This window comes from Podarcis cretensis (genome assembly GCF_951804945.1).
Source record: "Podarcis cretensis genome assembly, chromosome: 17".
NCBI classification, from domain to species: domain Eukaryota; kingdom Metazoa; phylum Chordata; class Lepidosauria; order Squamata; family Lacertidae; genus Podarcis; species Podarcis cretensis.
The window spans coordinates 878,435-893,556 of record NC_137187.1 but is presented as its reverse complement, the minus strand read 5'-3'; the positions used below and the strand labels follow the sequence as shown (position 1 = coordinate 893,556).

At 45.0% G+C, this 15,122-nt stretch overlaps 1 protein-coding gene across 4 annotated transcripts in view; it reads left to right on the top strand.

The window, feature by feature from the left end:
• Positions 1-4,060: 4,060 nt before the first annotated feature.
• Positions 4,061-15,122, top strand: part of POLQ (DNA polymerase theta) — a gene marked incomplete at its 5' end in the record, with an annotated part of 48,878 nt that continues 37,816 nt past the window's right edge. For all 4 annotated transcript variants that reach the window (XR_013834515.1, XR_013834516.1, XM_079960208.1 and 1 more), the window contains 6 exons: positions 4,061-4,169; positions 9,745-9,927; positions 10,621-10,751; positions 11,292-11,448; positions 12,505-12,613; positions 14,500-14,719. Coding sequence is in view for 2 of the 4 variants with exons in the window: in XM_079960208.1 (XP_079816334.1) it covers positions 4,061-4,169; positions 9,745-9,927; positions 10,621-10,751; positions 11,292-11,448; positions 12,505-12,613; positions 14,500-14,719 (909 nt within the window). The remainder of the gene's footprint in view (positions 4,170-9,744; positions 9,928-10,620; positions 10,752-11,291; positions 11,449-12,504; positions 12,614-14,499; positions 14,720-15,122) is intronic.

Sequence of the window (15,122 nt, the reverse complement as noted above, 5' to 3'; positions counted from 1 at the left end):
CAGTGTGTATGGAGGGTCTGGGAATGGCAGTTTTATCTGTATATATTTGCCATTTGGGTTAAGTAATGCAGTTAAGTATTTTGTATATACTTTTGTTGTATCTTTGTGTGACCCTTTTTATAACTGAGCGACCAAGTCTCTGACAAAATACAGCCAGACGAATGCGCTCTTTTATATTTTCTTGAACATGTTTGTTCATTCTACACTATAGATATAAATGCCTAAATTTGTAATACAAATAAAAACCTGAAAGCAAAAGAGAAGCTGTTTTTCTTTTCTTTTTCCCAACAAAAGCCCATGAGCAAAGAGAGACAAATGCCTTTACTCAGCATCCCCTTTCATTTAAATCACACCTTTTCCAGTATTCCAAGTTGTGTGTTTGTGTCTCTCTGGCGATCCCTCGTAGCCGAGTAAGATTGTCTTCCATAAACACGGTGTTAACAATGAGTCCGTAAGTGACTGTGGAGGCCAATTCTGGATCCACACGTCCTTCCACAGTGGGGACACAGGTTTCCGGGCGGGAGTTGATCACGGTGTGGATTTGCCAAGTGTGCCTTCCTCTTAGCACGTTTCTCCCTTGCGTCCTGAGTTCAAGTGTCTTTCATATTTTTTTAATAAATAATATTTATTACTTTTCCAACAATTTAAACACTACAAAAAAGAAGAACAATACAATACAATACAAAAACACTACATAACACTAACACATTAAACTAACAGAACATAACAATTTAAAACACATCAAATAATTTCAGTATCTTATCTTTCATTCACTTATTTCCGTGACCTCCTCACACCTCCCTTTTTGTATTCCACTTCTGTTAATTGTTTCAGCAATTCCTTTCCATCTTCCTCTGTTTTCTATCCTATAATTATCTTAGCACATTCTAACCTTATTTTTTCCTTTAATGCTCTATTAATCTATTTATACTTAATTCCTTATAACATTTCTACTAAAGCCATATAACTTCATTCCAACATTTTTCTAGCATTCATTAATTTTACAGTATTTCCGTAAATAATCTTTAAACTTTTTCCAGTCTTCTTCCACCGACTCTTCTCCCTGGTCTTGGATTCTGCCAGTCATTTCCGCCAGTTCCATATAGTCCATCAACTTCATCTGCCATTCTTCCCGGGTGGGTAAATCTTGTGTCTTCCAATACTTCGCGATGAGTATTCTTGTTGCTGTTGTTGCATACATGAAAAAGGTTCTGTCCTTCTTTGGCACCAGTTGTCCGACCATGCCCAGGAGAAAGGCCTCTGGTTTCTTCAGGAAGGTATATTTGAATACCTTTTTCATTTCATTATAAATCATCTCCCAGAATGTCTTAATCCTTGGGCATGTCCAGCAAAGGTGAAAGAATGTACCTTCAGTCTCATTACATTTCCAACATTTATTATCGGGCAAATGGTAAATTTTTGCAAGCTTGACTGGTGTCATGTACCACCTGTAAATCATTTTCATTAAGTTTTCTCTTAGGGCTTTAAAAGTAAAGGTAAAGGTACCCCTGCCCGTACGGGCCAGTCTTGACAGACTCTGGGGTTGTGCGCCCATCTCACTTAAGAGGCCAGGGGCCAGCGCTGTCCGGAGACACTTCCGGGTCACGTGGCCAGCGTGACATCGCTGCTCTGGCAAGCCAGAGCCGCACACGGAAATGCCGTTTACCTTCCCGCTGGTAAGCGGTCCCTATTTATCTACTTGCACCCGGGGGTGCTTTCGAACTGCTAGGTTGGCAGGCGCTGGGACCGAGCAGCGGGAGCGCACCCCGCCGCGGGGATTCGAACCGCCGACCTTTCGATCGGCAAGCCCTAGGCGCTGAGGCTTTTACCCACAGCGCCACCCGCGTCCCAACAGCGCCACCCGCGTCCCTTAGGGCATTACATGCCGTAAATTTCATACCTGTGGTTGAGTTCAAGTGTCTTTCAAAGCCCATGACACCTTTGGTCAAGGCTGTTCTCCAACTGGAGCACTCGCAGGGCAGTGTTTCCCAGTTGTCAGTGTGTATAATACATTTTTTTTAGATTTGCCTTGAGACAGTCTTTAAACCTCTTTTGTTGACCATCAGCATTAGGCTTAAGAGTGCTGGAGGAGACATACAGTGGTACCTCAGGTTAAGTACTTAGTTCCGGAGATCTGTTCTTAACCTGAACCTGTTCTTAACCTGAAGCACCACTTTAGCGAATGGGGCCTCCTGCTGCTGCTGCTGTGCCGCCGGAGGCCGATTTCTGTTCTTATCCTGAAGCAAAGTTCTTAACCTGAAGCACTGTTTCTGGGTTAGCGGAGTCTGTAACCTGAAGCGTCTGTAACCCGAGGTACCACTGTAGTTGTGTTAGGCAGTCCAAACTCCATCCTGCATCCATGATTACAGAGGTGGATCGGAAGCTGGTTTGGATGTGCAGTTTGAGACAGCAAAAGCCCATCAAATCTCAGATGGTAGAGAAAGCCTAACCTTTCATTATACTGAGAGCCAGTGGTGTGGTGTAGTGGTTAGAGCGGTTCAGTGGCATAGCGTGGGTTGTCAGCACCCGGGTCAAGGCAAGTAATTTGCGCCCCTAACCCCTAACCTGCCGCCGCTGCCAGCTTCTTCTTGCTGCTGCCTGGGCTGGGGTATTTACGGTAAGGTAGCCAAGGCGGCGGTGGCGGCGGGTCCGTGCCAGGTGATCTGAGGCGAGTTGCCGCTGGCGCTGCCGCCCAAACGACGCCGCTTGCCCGGAGGAGGAGGAGGAGGGCAGAGAGGAAAATGCAACATGGCCCAGCCGCTGCAACAGCAGCGGGAGCGGGACTGTGCGGAGGGGCTGCCTGGCGCGCGCCCTCCGCGGCGAGCGCTGAGAGCCGCTGCCTGCCGGACGCCTTCAGCCCGGACGCGCGCACAGCTCGTCGGTTCCGCGAGACATGGGGCTCTGCTACAGCCTGCGCCCGAGGCTCTTTGGCGACTCCAGAGGCGGCGAGCGCGCCCCCCCAGATGTTGCACCCGGTGCGGCCGGCCCCCCCTGCACCCCACGCTACGCCACTGGAGCGGTAGTCTCGTATTCTGGGGAACCGGGTTCGAGTCTCCGCTCCTCCACCTGCAGCTGCTGGGTGACCTTGGGCCAGTCCCACTTCTCTGAAGTCTCTCAGCCCCACTCCCCTTGTGGGAGAGGAAGGGAAGGGAGAATGTGAGCTGCTTGGGGACTCCTGAAGGGGAGTGATCAAGCGGGATGTCAAATCCAAACTCCTCTTCTTCTACTGGACCGGAGGCGGCTCCTAAGATCCCCTCCCAGGCCAAAGCCAGCGCCCATTTGCACAAAGTAGCCCTCCTGCCCTTCCATTCGTTTGCATGCAAACTGGCAGCACTTTCAAATGCTGTTTGCCTCCGATCCCTTCATCCTCCGCTCGGTTTCCCAACATACGATGTTGGACTAAAATAACAGTAATTTGTTATTTATACCCCGTTTGTGCTGCTTCGCATTCTACGCCTCGTGGGCTAAGCCCATTTCACGGAACTGCGGACCCAGAGAGTCTTCTCTCAACGCCCGCTTTTCCCTCACACTCGGGTCCCCCGATGGTGCTGGACTACAACTCCCATCATGCCTAGCTACCGGGACTAGCGGCGAGGGATGACGGGAGTTGTAGTCCAACATCATCTGGGGACCCGAGTGTGAGGGAAAAGCGGGCGTAGAGATGGGACTGGATGACTTTCTGGGTCCGTGGTTCCGTGAAATGGGCTTAGCCCACGAGGCAAAGAAGAAAGGCCTGCATTCGGCGCGGCCCTTTGCTGTCTCCCTGTCTTTGGGACTTGCTTAGGGAGACGCAAACGTTGCCCGTGAGGCCAAACGCCCCAGTTTCCCGCCACTTCCTGACAGGAATTTTCTTTGGGAGTTGTTTAGGGAGACGCAAACGTTGCCCGTGAGGCCAAACGCCCCAGTTTCCCGCCACTTCCTGACAGGAATTTGGCCGCCGTGTGTCAGGCTGAAGGGAAGCGAGGCGGAGCAGCCGCGGCCCCTTTCCGGCCTCTTTGAATCCCCGCGCGGGAAAATGGCGGCGGCGCTGGCTTAGCAGAAGCCGGCGAGGGGCAGGAAGATGGCGTCCTCGCCTTCCCCTTCGCCCCGCCGAGGGGCTCTGAGCGGCCTAGTGCTGAGCCCCCCGCCCGGCCTGGGCTGCTCCCTTCGCCCCAGCCTCGGCCCTCCAGGTAAAGCTCGCAGGCGGCTCCTCGGCGCTGGCTTGGCTAGTCAGCTGCTCTTATTTGAGGGGGGCGGAATTTAAGCCTCAGCTGGCCAGGGATTTCTTTTGGGGGGGGGATAGGCCTTTTGTTAGGGGGAGCAGAACCTCCGTTTCCTATGCATTTTTATTTATTTAGGGGGGCAGCTACCCTCGCTGCCCCTTCCCCTTGGATTTAACCATTGCAATGGGGTTTCTTTCCTAATCCCACACCTTAAATAAACGCAGAGCGGTTCCCCAACCCATAGTCTTATTGAGCTGTGGCAGTTGGGAAGGGGACCCCAAAGGGTCATCTAGCCCAACCCGCTGCGGGGCAGGAATGGCGACGAAAGAACCCCTGGCAAGGTGGCCGTCCAAGCTCTGTTTTGTTGTTGTTTAGTCGTTTAGTTGTGTCCGCCTCTTCGTGACCCCCTGGACCAGAGCACGCCAGGCCCTCCTGTCTTCCACTGCCTCCCTCATGCTGGTCCCTTCAAGAACACTGTCCCACCATCTCGTCCTCTGTTGTCCCCTTCTCCTTGTGCCCTCCATCTTTCCCAACATCAGGGTCTTTTCCAGGGAGTCTTCTCTTCTCCTGAGGTGGCCAAAGTCTTGGAGCCTCAGCTTCAGGATCTGTCCTTCCAGTGAGCACTCAGGGCTGATTTCCTTAAGAATGGAGAGGTTTGACCTTCTTGCAGTCCATGGGACTCTCAAGAGTCTCCTCCAGCACCAGAATTCAAAAGCATCCATTCTTCAGCGATCAGCCTTCTTGATGGTCCAGCTCTCACTTCCATACATCACTACTGGGAAAACCATTTACTGTTGTTGTTGTTTAGTCGTTTAGTCGTGTCCGCCTCTTCGTGACCCCCTGGACCAGAGCACGCCAGGCACTCCTGTCTTCCACTGCCTCCCACAGTTTGGTCAAACTCATGCTGGTAGCTTCAAGAAGAACACTGTCCCACCATCTTGTTTTTTTTTTTTAAAATAAAATTTTTATTAATTTCCAAATTTTTAACATAGACAAAAACAACATAAAAACAAACACAAAAAATCATATTTTCTTTACCTTATTTCCATAACCCTCTTTTCCCGGACTTCCCCATACCTTCCCCTTTTTGCATCCTTAATTTTAAACCATTATTCAGCAACCCTTCTTAGCCAGTTAAATATAAATTCATTCTCCTTTTCAATTCCACCCTAAAATTAAACACAATTTGCCGCTGCAATTCTACGTCTTCCTTTCCCTCAGCATTTTAGCACTCCTCAATTTTATAATAGTTCTTTTTTTTTTAATTTTTTAAATAAAATTTTTATTAATTTCCAAATTTTTAACATAAACAAAAACAACATAAAAACAAATACAAAAAAACAAACAAACCATTTTTCTTAACCTTATTTCCATAACCCTCTTTTCCCGGACTTCCCCATACCTTTCCCTTTTTGCATCCTTGATTTTAGACCATTATTCAGCAACCCTTCTTAACCAATTTAAATGAAAATTAATTCTCTTTCTCAATTCCACCCTAAAAATTAATCACAATTTTCCGCTGCAATTCTACGTCCTCTTTTCCCTCGGCATTTTAGCATTCCTCAATTTTATAATAGTTCTTAAGATACATCTTAAATTTCTTCCAATCTTCTTCCACAGTCTCTTTCTCTTGGTCGCGGATTCTGCCGGTCATTTCTGCCAATCCCATAAAGTCAATCACTTTTGCCTGCCATTCCTCCAGCGTGGGTAGCTCTTGTGTCTTCCAATACTTTGCTAGAAGGATCCTTGCTGCCGTAGTAGCATACAAAAAGAAATTCTTATCCTTCTTCAACACCAGCTGGCCAACCATACCCAAGAGAAATGCCTCTGGTTTTTTGTTAAAGGTGCACTTAAGCACTTTCTTAATTTCATTATAAATCATTTCCCAGAAGGCCTTAATCTTTGGGCAGGTCCACCAAAGGTGGAAAAAGGTACCTTCAGTCTCTTTACATTTCCAACATTTGTTATTGGGCAAATGATAAATCTTCGCAAGCTTGACTGGGGTCATGTACCACCTATAAATCATTTTCATAATGTTTTCTCGTAAGGCATTACATGCCGTAAATTTAATACCTGTGGTCCATAACTGCTCCCAGTCAGCAAACATAATGTCATGACCTATGTCCTGTGCCCATTTAACCATAGCAGACTTCACTGTCTCATCTAATGTATTCCACTTCAACAGCAAGTTATACATTCTTGATAAATTCTTAGTATTGGGTTCTAACAGTTAACAAATGCTGAAAGAGAAAGATTCCAAGAGGAAAATGGGTTAGTGGTGGCAAAGGGTGTAAAATATCTGGGGATTAACATGACATCAAAAAATGTAAACTTGTTTAAGGACAACTATTGTCAGAGCTGCCTCCAGGTCCCAGCTCACAGAGGACCAACGCTAGGCTGTAGTTATGTACAAAAGTCTTTATTGAGATTCAGTCTCCATTTTAAAGCCGCAGCGTGCAGCTCTACGTCCCGACCTTAGACCGGCGAAGTCCCGTCTGAGTCTCCTCCCCCTCCACACCAGTTTAAGACTCTCGCTTTGCTCCACCTCTTCCTAAGTTCCTTTCTCCTCTGGGCCCTCCTGCCCGATAGGGTCTCATCCTTCCTGGACTCCTCTGACGCTGACCCTGACGATTCTTGCCCCTCCTTCCGGCGGGCTTTAGGACCTGGTTCCCTATCCGGGCTACCTTCTGTGCCGCTCGCCTGTACCTTTGAACTTGGCGCGCGCGCCCAGCCTGCAACTTTCCTCTTAACCGTTAACTCGCTCTCCGATGGAGGCGTGGCCAACCCTGACTCATCTTCTCTCGCTGGTGGTGCATATGTGGGCTCTGACACCTGGGACTCCTCCCCCCCACTGCGCTCTGGTGGGGAAGCTGGTCCTGATTTCCAACTGCTGCTCTGGGAGTCCCCGCTGGCCCCTTGCTTCTGGGGTGTCCCCCTTGGGTCGCCCCTTGCCCTGCCCATCGGCGCCCCCTTCTGTGAATCTTCCGATTCGCTGGAGAGGCTCATGGAATCTATCGGGCTGCTGTCATATTCTCCTACGCTGCCCTCGGATTGCTCCCCCTCGCTTTCCATCTCCTCTCCTCCCTGCTCTCCCGCTGAGTCCCTGACAACTATGATAAGTGCTGGACTGAGATAAAGAAAGATAAAGAAAGATTTAGAAACATGGTCAAACCTGAAGCTTTCCTTGTTAGGTCGAATTGCAGTAATCAAAATGAATGTATTGCCTAGAATGTTGTTTCTGTTTCAGACATTACAAATTGTTGATAAACTGGACTGTTTCAAGAAGTGGCAGAAAGATATATCTAAATTTGTCTGGCAAGGCAAAAAGCCCAGAATTAAGTTTAAGATACTTACCGATTCTAAAGAAAGAGGGGGGTTTGCCCTGCCGGACTTAAGACTTTACTATGAAGCGGCAGCTTTCTGCTGGTTAAAAGATTGGCTACTTCTTGAAACGCAGACATTCTAGACTTGGAAGGATTTGATAATAACTTTGGTTGGCATGCATATATTTGGTATGACAAGGTTAAAGTGTATAAGGGGTTCAAAAATCACATTGTCAGGAAAGCACTATATAATGTTTGGATACGATACAAAGATTTATTGGAAAGTAAAACTCCCAGGTGGCTTTCACCGATGGAGGCCAAGGAGGTAAAGAAACTTAATATGAGAACTAATTGGCCGAAATATTCTGAAATTTTAGAACAAGAAGGTGGTGAATTTAAACTACAAAGTTATGAGAAAATAAAGTCCAAGGTGCGGGATTGGCTCCATTATTTTCAAATAATGGAGGCCTACAAACAAGACAGGAAAATTGGTTTCCAGGTGGAGAAATCGAAATTAGAAACAGAACTGTTAGAACCCAATTTTATAATAGTTCTTAAGATACATCTTAAACTTCTTCCAGTCTTCTTCCACAGTCTCTTTCTCTTGGTCGCGGATTCTGCCGGTCATTTCTGCCAGTCCCATAAAGTCGATCACTTTCGCCTGCCATTCCTCCAGCGTGGGTAACTCTTGTGTCTTCCAATACTTTGCTAGAAGAATCCTTGCTGCCGTAGTAGCGTACAAAAAGAAATTCTTATCCTTCTTCGGCACCAGCTGGCCGACCATACCCAAGAGAAATGCCTCTGGTTTCTTGTTAAAGGTGCACTTAAGCACTTTCTTAATTTCATTATAAATCATTTCCCAGAAGGCCTTAATCTTTGGGCAGGTCCACCAAAGGTGGAAAAAGGTACCTTCAGTCTCTTTACATTTCCAACATTTGTTATTGGGCAGATGATACACTGTCCCACCATCTTGTCCTCTGTCGTCCCCTTCTCCTTGTGCCCTCAATCCTTCCCAACATCAGGGTCTTTTCCAGGGAGTCTTCTCTTCTCATGAGGTGGCCAAAGTCTTGGAGCCTCAGCTTCAGGATCTGTCCTTCCAGTGAACACTCAGGGCTGATTTCCTTCAGAATGGAGAGGCTTGATCTTCTTGCAGTCCATGGGACTCTCAAGAGTCTCCTCCAGCACCAGAATTCAAAAGCATCCATTCTTCGGCGATCAGCCTTCTTTATGGTCCAGCTCTCACTTCCATACATCACTGCTGGGAAAACCATAGCTTGAACTATACGGACCTTTGTTGGCAAGGTGATGTCTGTACCTTTTAAGATGCTGTCTAGATTTGTCGTTGCTTTTCTCCCAAGAAGCAGGCGTCTTTTAATTTCGTGGCTGCTGTCACCATCTGCAGTGATCATGGAGCCCAAGAAAGCTCTGTTTAGAAACCTCCAATGAAGGGGAGTCCCCCACCTGTCCACACTTTATTTTTTGCCCTACCCAGCATCAGATTTTTTTTTTTGGGGGGGGAGCAGGCAGCTTTCTCACTTAGGGCAGCTTAGTCGAGGGGACACAACACTGAAAAGATCCATTTGGGGGTGTCACATTTGGGCCTTGCTCCTGGCACCCTATTACCGATAATCAATTTCCGCCCCTGGCCCCACACTTTCCCAGTCCGTGTCCAAGCACTGGTTTTTTTTTGGGGGGGGGGTTGGCTTGCCGCTTTCCTGGGGGAGCCTGTTCTTTAATGCTGAATTGGAACAAATGGCAATTTGTGTTTTCCGCAGTAAAGAGTGGGTTTTCATGAGGAAACACACTACACAAAAGGAAGTCTGGATGAGCCCAGAGTCCTTTCCACTGTGAAACAGCTCCCTGAAGTTCTTCCTGATGTTTAGTTGAAATCTCCTTTCTTGCAATTTGAATCCATAATGGCTATTATATCATCTCTCATGTACACATTTGGTTGTTCATAGAAATATCACAGATATGTATATATTATCTTCAAGGGCTGTTGGGCTCAGCTATTACAGCGTTTCTCTGTACTGTAGTTGTGTGTTTGCACATTCGTCTGAGAACCAAGGATAACACTGCACATCTGTTGAATTGCAAGACAGTTTATGTCACAGTTAAGCTGCTTCCACAAGACTCTTTGATATGTGTGAGCCATGTAAATGTCCTGACCTCCACCCTGAGGAACAAAATCCTAATCTGATGCTGGATTTTCACCCCAGGACAAGGTCAGCATGTGGGTGTTCCTGATGAGCAAGCTGACAAACTGCTGCTAGCAAACTGGGGGCTCCCCAAAGCGGTCCTGGATAAATACCATGGTTTGGGAGTAGTTCGTATGTTCCAGTGGCAAGCCGAGTGCCTGATGGTTGGACAAGTTCTGGAGGGGGAAAACTTGGTTTACTCAGGTATGCTAGTAGCTGATGTTCATTCAGCAAATCTCACTTGCTGCAATTAGCTGATCTAGCATTTCCCTGTTTGTGTTTGTGGTGAGTAAATACCTCTTTCCTTTTGACAATGCGATTAACTTCTGAGTTTAATGGGGGACCCTCCTTAATACATAAATAACAATGAATTTCTGATTTGTCTTATGTATATTTTGATTAGATCCAATAACTGATTCTAATAACTGCTAGCTGCATATTTTTAAAGGGTGAATAGCCATTGCTTCTTTCTCTTGGTACCTTTTGATGCTACTTGAGAACATTTTTCTGAAGCCCTCATCATTGTTTCCCATTTGATAGCTAAAAAGAGAAAGAATGTGACTTGTACATGTCCTAGTAGTAATAAAAGCATATTCATGCTAAGTGCTCTTGTGGTAGCACTAAACATGAAATATGTAAGGAATTTTCAGTAACGCACAATTCTGCAGGGCAGGATCAGCGATCCACAAACTTTGCCTGCCCTTTACAGCCAATCCAACTTGTGCTCACCTGCTCTTGTCTTGTCCTTGACTTTCTACTCCACCTCCGTTATGAGCAATGCCTTGTTTATTTTTCAAGCTCCAAGTTTAATTGGGAAGGAAGGTGGGGATCTTCCCTGCAATTCCAGGTTGGAATTTGTTTCTAGATGTTGAATGTCTTCCTTTCAATGACTTTCAGCTCCTACAAGTGCAGGGAAAACTCTGGTTGCTGAATTACTTATGCTGAAGAGAGTGCTGGAATCTCGCAAAAAAGCTTTGTTCATTTTACCCTTTATCTCTGTGGCCAAAGAAAAGAAATATTACCTGCAAGTAAGTAGAAGATATTTAAAGTACGGTACTAGATCAGAAGTCATATTGCAGAATCTTAAGTGCTGGGAAGAAAAGCAGGCACATTTTTGACAGAATTTTGGGGCAGAATGATCATCTTATTTAAGTGGAGGTAACCAGAACTGTGCGCAGCATTCCAAGCGTGGTTGCATCATAGATTTGTGTAAAGGTATGACATTGACAGTTTTATTTTCAGTCCCTTTCCTAATGATTTCAAGTATGGGATTTGCCTTTTTCACAGCTGCTGCACACAGGGCTATCTTCACTTAGCTACCCACTATGACCCCGAGGTCTCATTTTTCATCAGGCTTGAATATTAGAAGAGCCTGGAGGATCAGGTAAAAATGGCCCAACTAGTCAAGTATCCTGTTCTCACAGTGGTCACTCAGATACCTGTCCTAGGTGAGGGATTGTCTAGTGATGAGTTGGTTTCAAATTACAATGCGGGGTTGACTGCTTTACACAGTGCATGCCAAGATTCTAAACATGTGAAAATATGTACATTGTCTCTTTGGCAAATAGGCAGTGTTCCAAGACGTAGGTGTGCAAGTGGAGGGGTACATAGGGAGTATTTCCCCTGCTGTCCGTTTCTCTGCCCTGGATGTTGCTGTCTGCACTATTGAGAGAGCTAATGGTCTGATCAACAGACTCATAGAGGAGAAAATACTGGACTCACTGGGTAAGCTGTAACAGCATTTGTCATTATCAAGAAACAGTGAGAAAAGTGGTCTCCCAGTTGGACATATCAGTCTTCTTCTTTTTGCACAATATATACCGTATATATTTTCTGTGTATAAGACGCCCCCATGTATAAGACAACCCCTAATTTTTTTTAGCACAAAATTAAGAAATTGGACCAGAGCCAGAGCCAGACCCTGACCCCAAACCGCCAGACCCCGAACCTGAACCCAAACCCAGGCTGCCCACACTAGAGTTCGAACCTGAGCCCAGGCCTCCCACAACAGTCCAAACTCAAACTTGAACCCCTGTGCATTAACCCCCAATTTTTGACTAAAATTTTAAAGCAAGAAACATTGTCTTATACTTGGGGAAATACGGTATATAATTTCTATAGCAACTTGGTCTGCATTCCACTGGCTTGATTTGAAAAAATGTAGGTATATCTACAGATATTTGTAAATTCATTCAATAGCAGTCTTAAGTCGGAGTGCTATTGTTAGTAAATTTCCTGATGTTTATATCTATACCAGCATTTTTAAAAGAAATATGTCTGAACTGTTTTGAAAGTAAATAACTTTTTTAAAGGAAGAACCCATAATTAAATTTGATATTTGTGCTAGTTTTAAGGTTTCTGAGTCACCTTGGGTGGCCTTTGTTGGAGTAAAAGCGACTCTTAAATGCTTTTATAAATCAATAAAATAGTATGGGAGCTTAAAATTTAGAGGGTTTTATTTAACTATTTGGCTGGATGGCATCCTTTCTAAGTTTAAGTGTCGTTATGATATTTGCACCCATCCATTTATTAGGAATAGACTCTGTTCCTCTACAGTATGAAAACAGCTCAGCTAACTGCCCTTTTAAATGCTTCCTAAAATTCAATAGTACTGTATAGCTGTCTGGGCCTTGCACTTTATTCACATTTATTCAAGTTAAAAAAATGCAATAAAGTATCTTATTGCTTTTTGTTTGTTTGTCTGTTATGTTCTGCAGCAGCCTAGAATAAAATAACAATAGGTAAATTGATATCTGTAGCCTCTCCCTTTCTGTTCCATAGGAATAGTAGTTGTAGATGAGCTGCACATGCTGGGGGATCCTCAGAGAGGGTACCTGCTAGAACTCCTGCTGACAAAGGTTCAGTTTTTGACCAGAAAAACGAAGAACAAGTGAGTAGACTAGAAAGTCTTGGTTTTTTTAAGATCTCAAAAATCTAGTTTGTTGAACAAGATATGTATTTGGATTATGTCTGTTAAGACACATGAGGCTCCTTTGACAATGAAAGAGCACAATGCTCTGGATATGTCACTGCCTTCAGTGCAGAGAACCTCTCGGCTTTTTCTCCCCTCTTCTACATGCAGGCATCACTTGCATGCACCCAATTCTGTTGAAGGAGCAGCTCCACTTAGAATTCCTTTTGGTAAGCCACAAACATACTTTACACCCATTCTGAGAGCTGTTTATTATGGGAATCTCTTAAACAGGAATGACTATCTCTTCTTTACTTTTCTTGAAGTGCTTGTTACCATCATAGGCGCTGCTCTTAACCTGGACATTTGTAATAAAAAGCTGACAGTTGCAGGGAATATAGTTAATTGATAGCTATGATAGGCACATTAAGAGTCTTGCCTGATTCAAGATTATACATACAGTGGTACCTCGGTTTACAAACTTAATCCGTTCCAGAAGTCCATTCTTAAACCGAAACCGTTCTTAAACCGAGGCGTGCTTTCCCTAATGTGGCTTCCTGCCACCAGTTCCCTTCCACTGTTTGGATTCCATTCTTAGACTGAGGTAAAGTTCGCAAACCAGGACACTACTTTCGGTTTTGCGGAGTTTGTAAACCAAATAGTTCTTAAACAGGGCTGTTCTTAAACCGAGGTACCACTGTATTCACATTTGAGTGGTTAATACAGTCATGACCAAAACATTACCCACATGTGAAGGAGCAGGGCACCCAAACTTAGCACAAAAAGAGTTGCCAAGTCAAACTTTACAATGAGCAAAACTTCACAAATTGATTGAAAATGTCAGTTCAATCATTTGAAATCCTCTGCAGGTGATGCATGCAGTATTTTGGCTTAACAATGCTTCTCCTACAGTTCCACAGCAAGAGAACATTTTTTAGAGTCTTTCATCAGGTCCATTTGGAGCATTAGTAACAGGGCATGTATAGTTGCAGTAAAATGTAGTCAAGTTGTGGTACAATAGCAGAATTTTCCTTCTTAGGTCTGATTTCATATTCCTTTTCATTGCAGATGCTTAAGATAAAAACAGTACTTTAAGAACAATAATAAATACTTTGTTTTCCAAGTAAAATAGTTATAGTGTCCGTTGAAATGACCATCTACCTCAAGGACCACCTCTCCCCATATGAACCGACTCGGACACTGCACTCATCATCTGAGGCTCTTCTTCATGCCCCTCCACAAGATGCCTAGAGGGTGCAATGGAAGAACAGGTCTTCTCTGCAGTGGCCCCCCATTTGTGCTTTCTGCAGGGAGGCTCACCTGGTGCCTTCATTGCATATCTTTAGACGCCTGGCAAAAACTTTTCTCTGTAGCAGGCTTTGACCTTTAGCTATTCGTAGCCTTTTAGAAATGGACAGGATGTTTTAAATTTATTTCTCTTTCCTCTTTATAAAGGCTCAGTTTGGCGTGAATGGTGGAGCATTGCTTGGTTAAACAGTAGAAAACTGTTCTGACTCTTGATTGAGGGAAGCAGCTTCTAGGGTGCCTATATAAGAACACAAGAGGAAGCTTGCAGGATCAGACTCATGGTCCATTTAATCCAGTATCTGTTTCTAGTATTCACTAGCCAGGTGCTTGCTGGAAACTTGAAAGCAGGTTATGAAGGCAACAGTGTCACCTCAGCAACTGGTATCCATTTAGTTCCCATGGCTTACCTTGGTTGATAGGTCTCCCATCTGTGAACTTGCCTAGTCATCTTCTAAAGCCATTGGCCATTCCCACATCTTGTGGCAGCAAATCATGTGAGACGATTTTCCAATGGAATAACTGTTAAGAATTCGGTTTTCTTTTCTTTTTTCTTGTAGACAATCAAACATGTCTGGGCCACTCTCAAATGGAATACAAATTGTAGGCATGAGCGCTACCCTTCCTAACTTGGGTCTTCTGGCCTCCTGGCTAAATGCAAAGCTATACCACACAGATTTCCGACCGGTGCCCCTTGTAGAGCAAGTGAAAATTGGCAGCCAAATTTATGACTCCTCCATTAAAGTTGTGAGAGAAATCCAGTCCGTGCTGCATATAAAGGTAACTGGATATTGCTAAGGATACGTCTACTTAATTTAATGCTGCTTGGCTGCCTAAATTTAAAATGAAACCCTTAAGTGTATAATAGGTGTGTAATGTGTCAAAGCATGTTGTATCACATGGTAGGTAGATGGGCAATCTTTTCCTATCTCCAGGTTTTGACCAATAATTTAGCAAGTTCTGGACTTCTGTCTAATGGTATAATCCAAAAGCATGTGTTCAGTGCACCTTACCTCACAGTAGTCATGTTTAGGATTGTAACAGACCTATGTTGCACAGTTGCAGGGCAGGCAAACAAAAATGGTGGAATTTAACATCATGCTCTTCAGCTTGCCAGACAGAAACAGCTTGCCAGTCTCCCCTCTCCTCCCCTTCATGTGCTGTTCTGGGGGTTCTTCTGACC